This window comes from Sporothrix schenckii (genome assembly GCF_000961545.1).
Source record: "Sporothrix schenckii 1099-18 chromosome Unknown Cont49, whole genome shotgun sequence".
Taxonomy (NCBI): domain Eukaryota; kingdom Fungi; phylum Ascomycota; class Sordariomycetes; order Ophiostomatales; family Ophiostomataceae; genus Sporothrix; species Sporothrix schenckii.
In genome coordinates, this window is record NW_015971150.1 from 2,761,773 (window position 1) to 2,773,684 (window position 11,912).

Below are 11,912 nucleotides of genomic sequence, written 5' to 3' on the forward strand. Positions count from 1 at the left end.
TAGTTGTGGCAATTGACCAATCACATGTCCAAGGGTGCGAACGTGGGCTCTCAAAATCGCGCCCCCATCGTGTCTGCATTTTCAGACTATAGCGGCCGGGTTAAGGCAAGTGCGCCTTCACACTTGCCCTTCTTCGCCTTTTCCACCTAAGAGGCCACTGTCTGCGGCCACAGTCACAGCAGATGGAAGGAGGTACCAACAAAGCTTGTCAGCCCCCCCCCACCGCCCCCACAGTTAAATCTACGTCGTCTAGGTCGTGTATCTGCACCATCCTAGCTGCTCTTTGGACTCTACCGAGCTTCACTTGTCTCACCACCACGACAATCTGGTTGCCACCTTGACCCCAGCGCACTTCTGTCCCTGGTCACCGTCACCCAGGGCTGCGTCTATTGTGAACCACTACGACGCACTCCATCAATTGAAACGGGCCAGCTCGCACGGTCGTCTCTGCACGCTCCAAGCATTGCTTTCTCTTGCTTTAGCCGTCCTTCGTCGTTTTTGCTTGATTGCAGCTCCACCAAACGTGCCTCGCCAACCGCCCTCGGCCTATTATACGCGGATTTTTATTGTTTCTTTATTGCTTCGCTTGCCACCTCCCAGGCCTGGTTTGTCCCCGGTGCTGCTGTCCCAGCAGGGCCTGTCCAAAGAAAGGTTTGTTTTCCACTGCGCATCCTTGTTTGCTTCATCTTCCTTTCCTCTTTCATTTCATTTTCACGACGTGCATTCTTCCTTTTCTCTTCCTTCCGCAGATCTCCTCTCTCCATTGCTGCCTCATAATCGTCACTTTGCTTGTCTCGTGTCTCAGTTCTGGGTCGCTCTTTTTCCACTTGACTAGATCAAGGCTCCGTTACGTCTCCCCAGTACCTGCGTACCCAGCGAGTACTTGTATACCAATCATCTCTTCCCTCAAAAACTAGCCGAGAACGAAGAGAGCAGAGAAAGAAGACGAAAACAATACCCTCCCCGGTGGTGTAAAAGCATTGGCAGATTGTTAGCGTTTTTCTTTCTTCTTCCTTTCACCAGATCTCTCTCACTCTCGATCCGATCAAACACTCACTTGGGCACCATTGCTGCGTCCAATTCAGACTATCGACGGTCCTTTTGCTCTTTCCATCCATTTGTGTTCTCCGCACCTCCATACCTCGTACGCCTCTTCAAACCTCTTCACCACTCCCGCTGCCATTTCCAACCCCCCACCCTCATCGATCGCCTGCCGCCACTGCTCCCCTGCATCGGTCGCCGGTCTGACCTCCACCTGCTCCCCCCAATGCTAATCATCGAAGACCTCAAGACCAAGAAGAAGACCTGGCACAGAAGCTCGCCCAGCAATAGCATTGCTCCAACTGTCAACAGCTTCCGCCACCTCAGGCGCCAGAGCAGAGACCAACAATCCGGCGCCGCCTACTCTCCCGAGGACTCTCCGTCTCTCCGCACCGGCCCGACCACCGCCGCCCGCACTACCACCTCCACCACTACTCCTCACGGCAGAGGCAAGCAGCATTGGCGCGCGCCACCTGGTATCGTCGTCATGAAGTTTGGCGACCAGCTTCGCTCCAGCGTCATTCGCGAGTATGAGTGGTCCTACCTGGACTACGACGGCCTCAAGGCCAAGTTGCGCAACGCCAGCGGCCCCGTCATCTACGTCGAGGAGCCTGCTTCTGCCGCATCCGCGTCAAACAACAAGAAGAGCGCCAAGAGCGCCAAGAAGGACGTAGCGGCCTCCGCCGCGACGTCCCGGCCAAGTAACAATACGCTGCATCCCCAGCGCGAGTGGTCCGAGGACGACGAGGCAGAGTTTGTGACCGCCCTCGAGGTCGAGCTTGAAAAGGTCCACCAGAAGCAGCAGGTCAAGGCCATTGAGATCCAGCGCATGATTGCCGTCAGCGAGCGCGAGGTCAACGATGTTGTGAACCGCCTGCGCGAGCGCGGCACCGGCGACGGCCCCAGCGAGGAGGAGTTCATGCTCCTCGAGGAGGACCTCAGCGACATCATTGCCGACGTCCACGACCTCGCCAAGTTCGTCCAGGTCAACTACACCGGCTTCTACAAGATCATCAAGAAGCACGACAAGGCCACCGGCTGGCACCTCAAGCCCGTCTTCGATACTCGCCTGAAGGCGAAGCCGTTCTACAAGGAGAACTACGATGCCTCTGTTGTGAAGCTGTCCAAGCTCTACGACATTGTCCGCACCCGCGGCAACCCCGTCAAGGGCGACAGCAGCGCAGGCGGTGGGCAGGCCAACTTCGTCCGCCACACCACGAAGTACTGGGTCCACCCAGACAACGTCACCGAGCTCAAGCTCATTATCCTCAAGCACCTGCCCGTGCTGGTCTTCAACGCCAGCAAGGAGTTCGACCAGCAGGACTCCGCCATCACCTCGATCTACTACGACAACCCGGAGAAATGGGATCTGTACGAGGGCCGTCTCAAAAAGACCGAGGGCGCCGAGGCCATCCGTCTGCGTTGGTACGGCGGCATGCGCAGCGAAACCATTTTCGTCGAGCGCAAGACCCATCGCGAGGACTGGACTGGTGAAAAGTCGGTTAAGGCCCGCTTCTCTATGAAGGAGAAGAATGTCAACGCCTACCTGCGCGGCGAGCTGCTGCCCGCTGCCATTTTTGAAAAAGCCCGCAAGGAGGGCAAGAAGTCCAAGCAGGCCATTGCCGAGGACGAGCGCCTGGCTGCCGAGATTCAATACTCCGTCCTTCGCAAAGGCTACGTGCCCGTGTGCCGTTCTTTCTACAACCGCACCGCTTTCCAGCTTCCCGGTGACGCCCGCGTGCGTATTTCTCTGGATACCGAGCTGACGATGGTCCGCGAGGACAACCTCGACGGCAAGCAACGCAGCGGCGACAACTGGCGTCGCATGGACATTGGCATCGACTACCCCTTCTCGCAGCTTCCGGCCGCTGACATTGAGCGCTTCCCCTATGCCGTTCTCGAGGTGAAGCTGCAGACCCAGATGGGCCAGGAGCCTCCGGAGTGGGTGCGCCAGTTGATTTCGAGCCACCTCGTCGAGGCCGTGCCCAAGTTCTCCAAGTTCATCCACGGCACCGCCACTCTCTTCCCCGACCGCATCAACCTGCTCCCCTTCTGGCTGCCTCAGATGGACGTTGACATCCACAAGCCGCGCTCGCACGACTTTGGCATCCGCCGCTCTGGCCACTCGGGCACCACAGCCACGTCCGAAGACGAAGACGAAGACTCCTTTGACTCCGACGACGACGAGAGAGGCATTGACAGCAACGCCCTCGTGCAGCAAACGCGCAGCCGCCAGACGTTTGGCGGGCCTGTTCTCGGCGAGCCGAGCTCCTCGACAGCCGCCGCCATCGCTGCACGCTTGCCGCACCACGGCGTCGCCACGCACCATGGCCTGGGCGACACCGAGGACCAGACCACCGACGGTCTCAACGACCCGTATCCCGTCTACGACTCGGACGACGAGGACGGCGAGGAGGACAGTGAACGGACACGGCTCGAAGAAGCACGCCGTGTTGGCGGCTGGCCCTACTACTCTGCGCTGATGGGCGCCTACACCAAGGCCGCTGGCCGTGGTGTCATCTCGGTTGCCCAGGCGCTGGTGCCTCACCCGCGCGGCTCCGAGATCCCCGAGAACGAGCGGCAGCGCTTGCTCTTCGGAGGCCGCAGCGCCATCCAGACCAAGCAGTTCCGCGCCCCCAAGGGCAAGAAGATTTACGTGCCCGTGCGCGTCGAGCCCAAGGTGTACTTTGCTGCCGAGCGGACGTTCTTGGGCTGGCTCGAGTACTCCATCTACGTCGGCACGATCGCCGCAACGCTGCTCAACTTTGGCTCGAAGCCGTCCAGTATTTCTTTTGTTGTCGCCAGCGTCTTCACCCTGCTCGCCGTCCTGAGCTTGGCCTATTCGGTCGGTATCTACTTTTACCGCAGCAAGGCCATCCGCACACGGCGCGCGTCTGCCCAATTCTACGATCGCTATGGACCGAGTGTGTTGTGCGGTGCTCTCGTCGTGGCCATTGCGCTCAACTTTGCCTTTGAAGGCCGGTCGCGCGACCTGTGGTAAGAAGCGGAGTGTTCTGTACATAGCCGGGTTGAGTTGCGTGGTGTAGTTTCGAAGTTGGATGATGCAGCCTAGCGAGGGACCCCATCTGTAAAATCGCTGTAATTTTCGGCCATTCACGTTTTCGTTTTGTTCTCTTTCTTTTGTCTCCTGTCCGCTTTGTATTGTTGCATGGCCTGTTGCATTTTTCTGCCATTGTGGCACTTTGCTGTGTTTTCTGGCTACTCCGTGTTTTGTCCTATTTGCATATTATGGGCTGCCACTTATTGTTACCGCTATATTATTGTTTGGCCTGCATATCCAATCTGGTATGCTTGGTGTTTTATAGACCAAACCAAGTCATTTTGGAATTAAGTTTCGATAAGCCTGGTCTGGAAAGGGGGGCTTTTTTGACGTGTTGGAATAAAATGTGAATACATGATAACAAAACATTGGTGGCCTTTGGGCCTCTTTACTTTACATTAAAACATTTTAAGCCGTAAAACACCCTCTGTACCACAAACCAGTTCCTCTTTCCCCTAGATAGCAGGACAACCAAAACATGACAGCAATATGACACAACGAACAAGACAGATGCATACGCATGAGACGCATAAAACCATTTAAACCATTTAAACCGTTAATCTTGTCATCCTCCTCCCGACATTACGCCACACCTGTCGACCGGCGCACTGTCCGCCGTGCGCCCTCACCCGTGACCGTGACGGACCCGTCCATCTCAAGGCTTCGAAGGCACTCAGCCAGGTCAGCCGACTCAATGGGCACGCTCGCGGCCTCAGCCATGCGCCGCGCCACCTCCGAGTAGCGCATGCTCGTCTGGCCGCCCGTCAGGGCCTCGTCTAGCATGCGCAGGATCGCCGCGCGCAAATCGGCCTTGCGCTTGCGCTCGGCAGCGCTGGTGCCCTCGGTCAGCAGCGACATGTCGATGCGGCCTTGGGCGTCGGTGGCGGCCGTCTTAAGGGCCGACTGGATCAGACGGTACGCCTCGCGGACGTCATCGCCCGTGACGTCGGAGGAGAGGCGCATCTTGGCGTGGGCCTCGGCGAGACGGATCATGGACTCGAGCTGCCGCGTCGTCGCCGTAATGCGCTTCTCGGCGGCACGCACATCTTGGCCCAGCTTGCGCATCTCGACATAGGCCTCCACGAGCGCCTGGCCGGCCTCAGTCGACAGCACGGGGTGAATGTTGGCGCGTGCATACGAAATGTACGACGTCAGGAACTCCACAGGCAAAATCTCGTTGGCCGAGCGTGCCGACTGGGGTTTGTCTTCCAGGTACATGGAGAGCAGGTGCTTGGCCATGCGGCGGTCCGTCTTCTCATCGGCGCGGTCCAGAATCAAGTACACCAGGTCGAACCGCGACAACAGCGTCGGCGGCAGGTCAATGTTCTGCGGCACGGGCAATTCGGGGTTGTAGCGACTGCCAATGGGATTGGCCGACGCTAGGATGCTTGTGCGGGCGTTGAGCGTAGTGATGATGCCTGCTTTGGCGACCGACACCGTCTGCTGCTCCATGACTTCGTGCAGCACGGACCGTGTGCTCTCCGACATCTTGTCGAACTCGTCGATGCAGCACACGCCGCCGTCAGAGAGGACAAGAGCACCCGATTCGAGCACCAGTTGCCGCGTTTCGGGATCACGCGCGACGTAGGCGGTCAGACCAACGGCAGAGGAGCCCTTGCCACTCGTGTAGACACCGCGCGGCGCAATCTTGTGGATGTAGCCCAGCATCTGCGACTTGGCCGTGGACGGGTCACCACACAGCAGGACGTTGATGTCGCCGCGGTAGCGGGGACTGCCGCCCTTCTTGAAGGACTTATTGGTGCCGCCAAACAGCTGTAGCAAGATGCCCTTCTTGACGTCGTCCATCTCGTAGATCGATGGAGCCAGCGACCGCGACAGCAGGTCGTAGACGTCGGCACGGGCACCCGTCTCCTTGATCTTGGCCTCCTCCTCGGGCGTGAAGGTCCGTGTCTCCTCCATGTGGTTACCGCTGGTACCACCGCCGCTGGTCTCGTTTTGCTCGGCCAGGAGAGCCGCTTCGACATCATCGTCATCCAGCTCCAGGGTCGACGGGTCGATGCCCAGGCGCTTGGCGTCGACTTTTTGGATATGCAGGACGTCGACATACGTCTTATGCACGCTGTTGATGGTGCGCTGGCGTGGGTTGACGCGAACCGGGCTGACACGGAAAATGCCCGTGATCAGGACGCGGTCACCAGCCTTGCAAAAGTCGACAAGCTCGTTGTAGACGCACACAGACACGGAGTGAGGGGTCTGACCGGCGGGGACAGCGTCGGGCGTCTCCTGCAGCTTGATGACCTGCTTGTCCTCGAAGATGCAGCGGTTGTGGACAATCTGCATGGAGTTTTTGGTCTGGCAGGTGGGCCGCGGGCACTCCGTCGGCTCGCGGATCTTGCCGCGGTCGAGGCTGACAGTGACGGAGTGGTTGCACGCCTGGCATTTGAAGAAGGCATCTTTCATGTCCGGGATAACGGGCGTGGTGCGGATGACAAGGCCTTTGATGGAGATGAGACGGTCCATATCGGACGGGTTGAGCTCGCGCAGGTTCGTCGACTTGTCCAGGCCAAAGGGCCGCACGATGTACACGGTCTTGCTGACGTCGTCCTCGAGGGTCTGTGCGGCCTGCGTCGCTGCGAGCGCCTGCTGCTGGGACGCACGCGGTGTGGCGGGCGGCTCCTCACTGCGCTCGGAGCTGGGGAAGTTGAGGTCGGAGCTCTGGCTCACGCTCTGCGCACGGCCGCTGTTGTTGCCAGCACTGCTTTGCGACATGACGGCGGCAGCGGCCTTTTGGCGGTTGGCCTCTGTGTGAGCAAGCTCTGACATGAGATCGTGCACGGACTGGTCCATGATGGGCACAATCTCCTGGGGATACGCCTGGGCCTGGTACCACAGCTTGTTGGTGCGCGGGTAGGCCTTGAGATCGCGCACATCGACGTAGAGGCGCGAGGAACCCAGCAGCAGCATGTTCTGCATGGTCTCCCAGTAGGGCTTGGACTCTGCATCGGGCAGGCCCTCTGTCTCGGCCTCGGTCATGCCGTCGAGCCACATGCGGTACTTCTTGGTGAAATTGCGCAGGAAGTCCTTGAACGAGGCGAAGGTGTCATCAATGGACACGGTTGTGCCCCAAATCAGACTCTGGCTCAGGCCGCCAAGGGCCTGGGCCTCGGACGTGTCGGGGTTGTTGTTGGCAAAGGAGCCCGTGTCCGAGCGGGGTGCCATGCCTTCGCTCAGAACATGGCCACCATCGTCGAGCATGATGCGGCGCGGCGGCGCACGCGGCGTGCGCAGTGCGTCCGAGTTGATGTCACCACGGCGTGAGCGGCCAGGGCCGATCGATCCTGAGCGCTGGTCGACAAAGAGCGCGCTGCTCTCGCTGCGCAGATCGGACTGGAAGCCGAGATGGTGGCCGGGACTGGAGCTGGGGTCGTAATGAATAGGAGAGGATTCTAGCCATGTTAGCAGTGTTCTCTGAATCAAGGTCTCGCGCCGGCCAACCACAATGTCTCACCTCCAAGAAGACCACGGCTAGCCCGTGGTGTACGATCACCGGCCGACACGCTCTGGGTCTCGTGGGCAAGCGGCGAGCTCGGTGCCAGGCCGCGCATCGGGTGGTCGGCGCTGTGGAGCGCGTCCTGAGTGCTCTGTGTATCGCTCATCTGTCGCAGCGGCGATGAGGCACCGCCCATATTGACGTCGGCGGCTGGGGACGACTCGTACAGCATGGGGCTGGACTGCAGCTGTGACGACGGCGCGCGCTGGTTACGGGGCGTGCCTGTCGCCCCTGCAGTCGCTGCTGCTGCCGGGCTGCTGCGTGCCTGAGAGTTGCGAGTGTTCCGCGCATTGGGCGTGCCTGCCTGGGAGCTCCGCGTGTTGCGGCGGCCCGCCGGGGAAGACATGCTGTCTGGGGTGTGTGAGGTGGTGGAGGGTGATACGATTGCGTTGACCTTGCTGGCTTTGTGTTGTCGTGTCGTCTTGTTGGGAGACTAGGTCGAGGAGAGGAAGACTGTCTGGTGATGTTTGGGTATCTTGAGAATGGATGAGAATGAAAAGGGAGGAGAGGGACGAGAAGGAACGACGAGGGATGCAAACAAACAGAATTGTGAAATGAGAGGAAGGGACGGCGGCACCACGAGGCAGGAGGGACAGGAAAAGCAGAAGGCGCGGCCCACCTCGACTACATTATGGGCTGAAAATGGCAAGCAAAACGCGAGTTTAATTGAGACGCGTCAAAAGGGGGGTTGAGGGGACCTCGACGCGTTATTTCGCGTAAAGTGGTTTTGGCCTTGGTGCTCGAACGGGATTGGTCCGAGCGCTAGGTCCACTTTCCCCGTCAAGGCAGGAACGGTTCAGTGACGAACGAGGACATATGGCCTGGTAGTGAAGACGACGTACGAAATACAACACATGTCGTCCAGATGATATAGGCCATAATGCATTGAATCTCCCACATAACGTATCCTTGGCTACAATTTGACGACAAATGCATCGTTTGTGTGTTTAAATGGCTTACGTACTCCAAATGTGTTTGGAATGATTGGAGCTGGCAAATAGAAACTGCTCAAGCGGCGAAGAAATACTCTGAATTTTCACAATGTTATGATGAGTTCACTGTATCTTACTTCCGTCCTGTACCATAAAATCTCAGAGGGCAAAATACTGCCTGTTGGAATCGCTTGCTTGTCGTCAAGCTCCTCGCTGAAGCCCAGAGACATGCCCCACTTAAATGCTTACATAAGTTATCCAACCACCTAAATGCTCCCAATTGTTTTTCCGGCCTTCCCACCAGCGCATGGCATAGCTGTCAATTCGGGGCCCCTTTCGTTGAACGACCATCCATCGACGCTCAACCACAACCACCCAAACCTCCGTCCACCACCCATCCCACCACAACCACGCCTCTTCCCGCCGTCCCGTTCTCTCTGTCTCACACAATGGCGCCCGGGCTGTCGCTTTACTCGGTCAAGGCCGTCATGATCCTGGCCGACGACGGCTCGCGGGTCTTTGCCAAGTACTACACACCGCCCCACCAGGCAGCGACGGGGGCGCCCGGGTCGACGACAAACCCATTTGCGGACGTCAAGGCGCAGAAGACGTTTGAAAAGGGGCTCCTGGAGAAGACGGCCAAGCAGAACTCGGACATCTTGCTATACGACAACCACATTGTGTTGTACAAGGCCGAGTCGGACGTGACCATGTATGTGGTCGGAAGCCCCGACGAGAACGAGGTGCTGCTCTACAACGTGGTCCTGACGATCCGCGACTCGCTGCACCTGCTTCTCAAGCAGTCGATTGACAAGCGCACGCTGGTGGAGTGCTACGACATCCTGGCACTGGCGATGGACGAGATCATCGACGACGGCGTCATCCTCGAGACGGATCCCAGCATTGTGGTCACGCGCGTCAGCAAGGCACCTACACAGGACGTCAACATTGGCCGCATCGACCCCTTCAGCGAGCAGGGCGTTAACCAGCTGGCACAGATGGGCCGGAACAAGATTTCAGACTGGCTGCGGCAGGGTCTGTAAAGCGAAGAGGGGATGGACTGTGGCGCGGGTGCGGAATACCGGAATCAAGGGGAGTAGGGTGTCCGTGTCCCCTCTCCCTAGACCACTAGTCTTTTGGGGGTCTTATTCCTAATTTTTTCATGTCCACGTCGATCACGTCTTTCTATACTGCTTTTATGTACGTGTTTTCGCTCAACTGCACTGGGAGTTCTTTGTTTTTAGGGATACTATAAAAGGGCAAGAAGCAGAAATAAACAAAGTCGGCTTGTAGTTTCCAGGCCCATTGTCGGCTGTCGGCTGTCCTCTACATGTCTAAAATATGTAAAATGGAAAGATAAACCGCTATGAAGAAAAAAGGAAATATTCAAATGTAACGTGGAGCCTGTCTATCGCACTTCCGATGCCGCTTTGCGCAGCCGGTTCATGACCGCCACAGCCATGTCGTCCCCGCGGTCGTCGATGCCCTCGACGAGGATGATGTCAGTCCCCCGTGCATCCAGGTCACGCAGTGCCGAGAAAAGGCCGTGCGCAATACTCGACAGGTCGCGACCAAGGTTGAGCTCGAGAACAGCAGTCCCAGTGGGCAGGGCATACTCCTCCAGATCGTAGGTCACTGCGCCGTTGCCGGTGCTGACACTTCTTGTCCCATGGGACTTGCTGCCACTACCGTTCCCCGCGCGCTTCTCAAGGCCTTCCAAAGCAGGCCACGTGCTCGTGCGGATGACGCCCACCACGCCTGCCTGCTGCCCCGCGCTCTGGATGTCCGCCACGAGGTCGGCCTGCAAGCGAGCCGGCCGTCCGGCCGTCCGCCAGCCCTCGTACAATACAACACGCGCCTTGGGGCTATAATGCTTGTACTTCATGCCCGGTGCACGCGGCTTCAGCGCCGCGTCCTCTTGTTTGTTGTGTTGTTGCTGCTGCTTCGCGCCGGTGCTCGCCACATGGTTCCCGCCCTCGGCCACGTCATGATACGCCCGCTCAACTCGCTCCCATCCGGGAACCGACCGCAGCTCGGCCAAACTCAGGCCGCCCGGGCGCAGGATCACGGGCGGGTCGCACAGTCCGTCGACGACCGTGCTCTCGACACCGACGCCGCACGCCCCGCCGTCCAAGACCACCTCGATGCGCCCGCTGAGGTCATCGACTACGTGCTGTGCCGTCGTGGGGGACGGCCGTGTCGAGGCGTTGGCCGAGGGCCCGGCGAGCGGTGCGTCAACCAGCCGTATAAGCGTGCGCGTCAGCGGCGAGGCGGGCAGCCGGGCACCAAACGTCGGCAGGCCTGTCGTCACCTCGGGTGCCAGCGTCCACTTGGGCGCATCCGCCGCCGACGGGACCGGCAGCAGGATCGTCAACGGGCCCGGCCAGTAACGCTGGACCAGGGGGCGGTACACGCGGGGCAGGTCCCTGTCATTGCCACTCGCATCCCGACCCAAAAGACCGCGCAGCATGTCCAAGTCGCACACGTGCACAATCAGCGGATTGTCTGAGGGCCGGCCCTTGACCGAGTAGATGCCACGGACGGCGCCACTGCGCGTAGCGTCGGCACCCAGCCCGTACACCGTCTCTGTCGGAAAGCCGACGGGAATGTCAGTGTTGCGAATATGGTCTGCCGCTGTGACAAGAGCGTCCAATCCAGGGGCCGATTCGGCTGCTTCCCAATGGTCGAGAGACGACGCTGGAGGCTGCGGTGACGAGGCCGGTGTGGCGGATGTGGGAAGAGGCCGAAACCGGCCCAACGAGTCAGGGTCCGGCACGGGGAGGATGCGTGTCGTGTACATTGTGTAGGGTGGAGGAGGGTATTTCAGACCTAAAGAGTGGTTTATGGAATAGGAGGAGGAAGAAGAGTAGCCGCACCTAAATTGAGGCGTTGGCAGCAAAGGAAGGCACGGCGCCGTCTTGTTTGCGCTCCGAGGGAAGGTGCTATGCACGACAGATGACGTGAAGAGCAAATGCAAAGAAGACGAAAGTGGAAGGAACGAGAGGATACGGCACGGCGCCGTCCAGCGGGCAGGCAGACAAAAAGGTGAGCACGCCGTCTTGAGCGGAGACTGGGGGGGAATACGAAATAGCAGTTGAAAGGATGTTGAAGAAAATCAAAATGCTCGTTGTTCAAAGACTTAACACTCGGTGGTGAGAATTTTCGTTGTTTGCGCCTGGGCTTATTCAGAATTTTCGGAGCCAGCCTTGGGCAGGTGTAAGAGTCATTCAGCACCATTCAGCGCCATTCGGCTGCCGCTAGCCAGCCTTGCGCGCTCCTGCCTTGAGGACGACACACTGGGAAGGCACTAAAATGGAAGGAGCACATTGCAACATACATGTCCACGAACGAATTAAATATAAATCAG

At 58.7% G+C, this 11,912-nt stretch overlaps 4 protein-coding genes across 4 annotated transcripts; 2 read left to right on the plus strand and 2 right to left on the minus strand.

Moving 5' to 3' along the window:
* Nucleotides 1-1,267: 1,267 nt before the first annotated feature.
* On the plus strand, nt 1,268-4,042 carry SPSK_04935 (vacuolar transporter chaperone 4; the record flags this gene model as incomplete). Its single annotated transcript, XM_016731695.1, has 1 exon — nt 1,268-4,042. One exon carries the CDS (start codon nt 1,268-1,270, stop codon nt 4,040-4,042), a length of 2,775 nt encoding a protein of 924 aa, XP_016583405.1.
* Nucleotides 4,043-4,684: 642 nt separating this feature from the next.
* SPSK_04882 (minichromosome maintenance protein 4 (cell division control protein 54)) lies at nt 4,685-7,959 on the minus strand (the record flags this gene model as incomplete). Its single annotated transcript, XM_016731642.1, has 2 exons — nt 4,685-7,509; nt 7,572-7,959. 2 exons carry the CDS (start codon nt 7,957-7,959, stop codon nt 4,685-4,687), a joined length of 3,213 nt encoding a protein of 1,070 aa, XP_016583406.1.
* A 1,035-nt stretch (nt 7,960-8,994) lies between these two features.
* On the plus strand, nt 8,995-9,588 carry SPSK_05592 (coatomer subunit zeta; the record flags this gene model as incomplete). Its single annotated transcript, XM_016732335.1, has 1 exon — nt 8,995-9,588. The coding sequence occupies one exon, from the start codon at nt 8,995-8,997 to the stop codon at nt 9,586-9,588; it is 594 nt and encodes a 197-aa protein (XP_016583407.1).
* Nucleotides 9,589-9,953: 365 nt separating this feature from the next.
* SPSK_05280 (tRNA threonylcarbamoyladenosine biosynthesis protein) lies at nt 9,954-11,345 on the minus strand (the record flags this gene model as incomplete). Its single annotated transcript, XM_016732030.1, has 1 exon — nt 9,954-11,345. The coding sequence occupies one exon, from the start codon at nt 11,343-11,345 to the stop codon at nt 9,954-9,956; it is 1,392 nt and encodes a 463-aa protein (XP_016583408.1).
* Nucleotides 11,346-11,912: the final 567 nt, after the last annotated feature.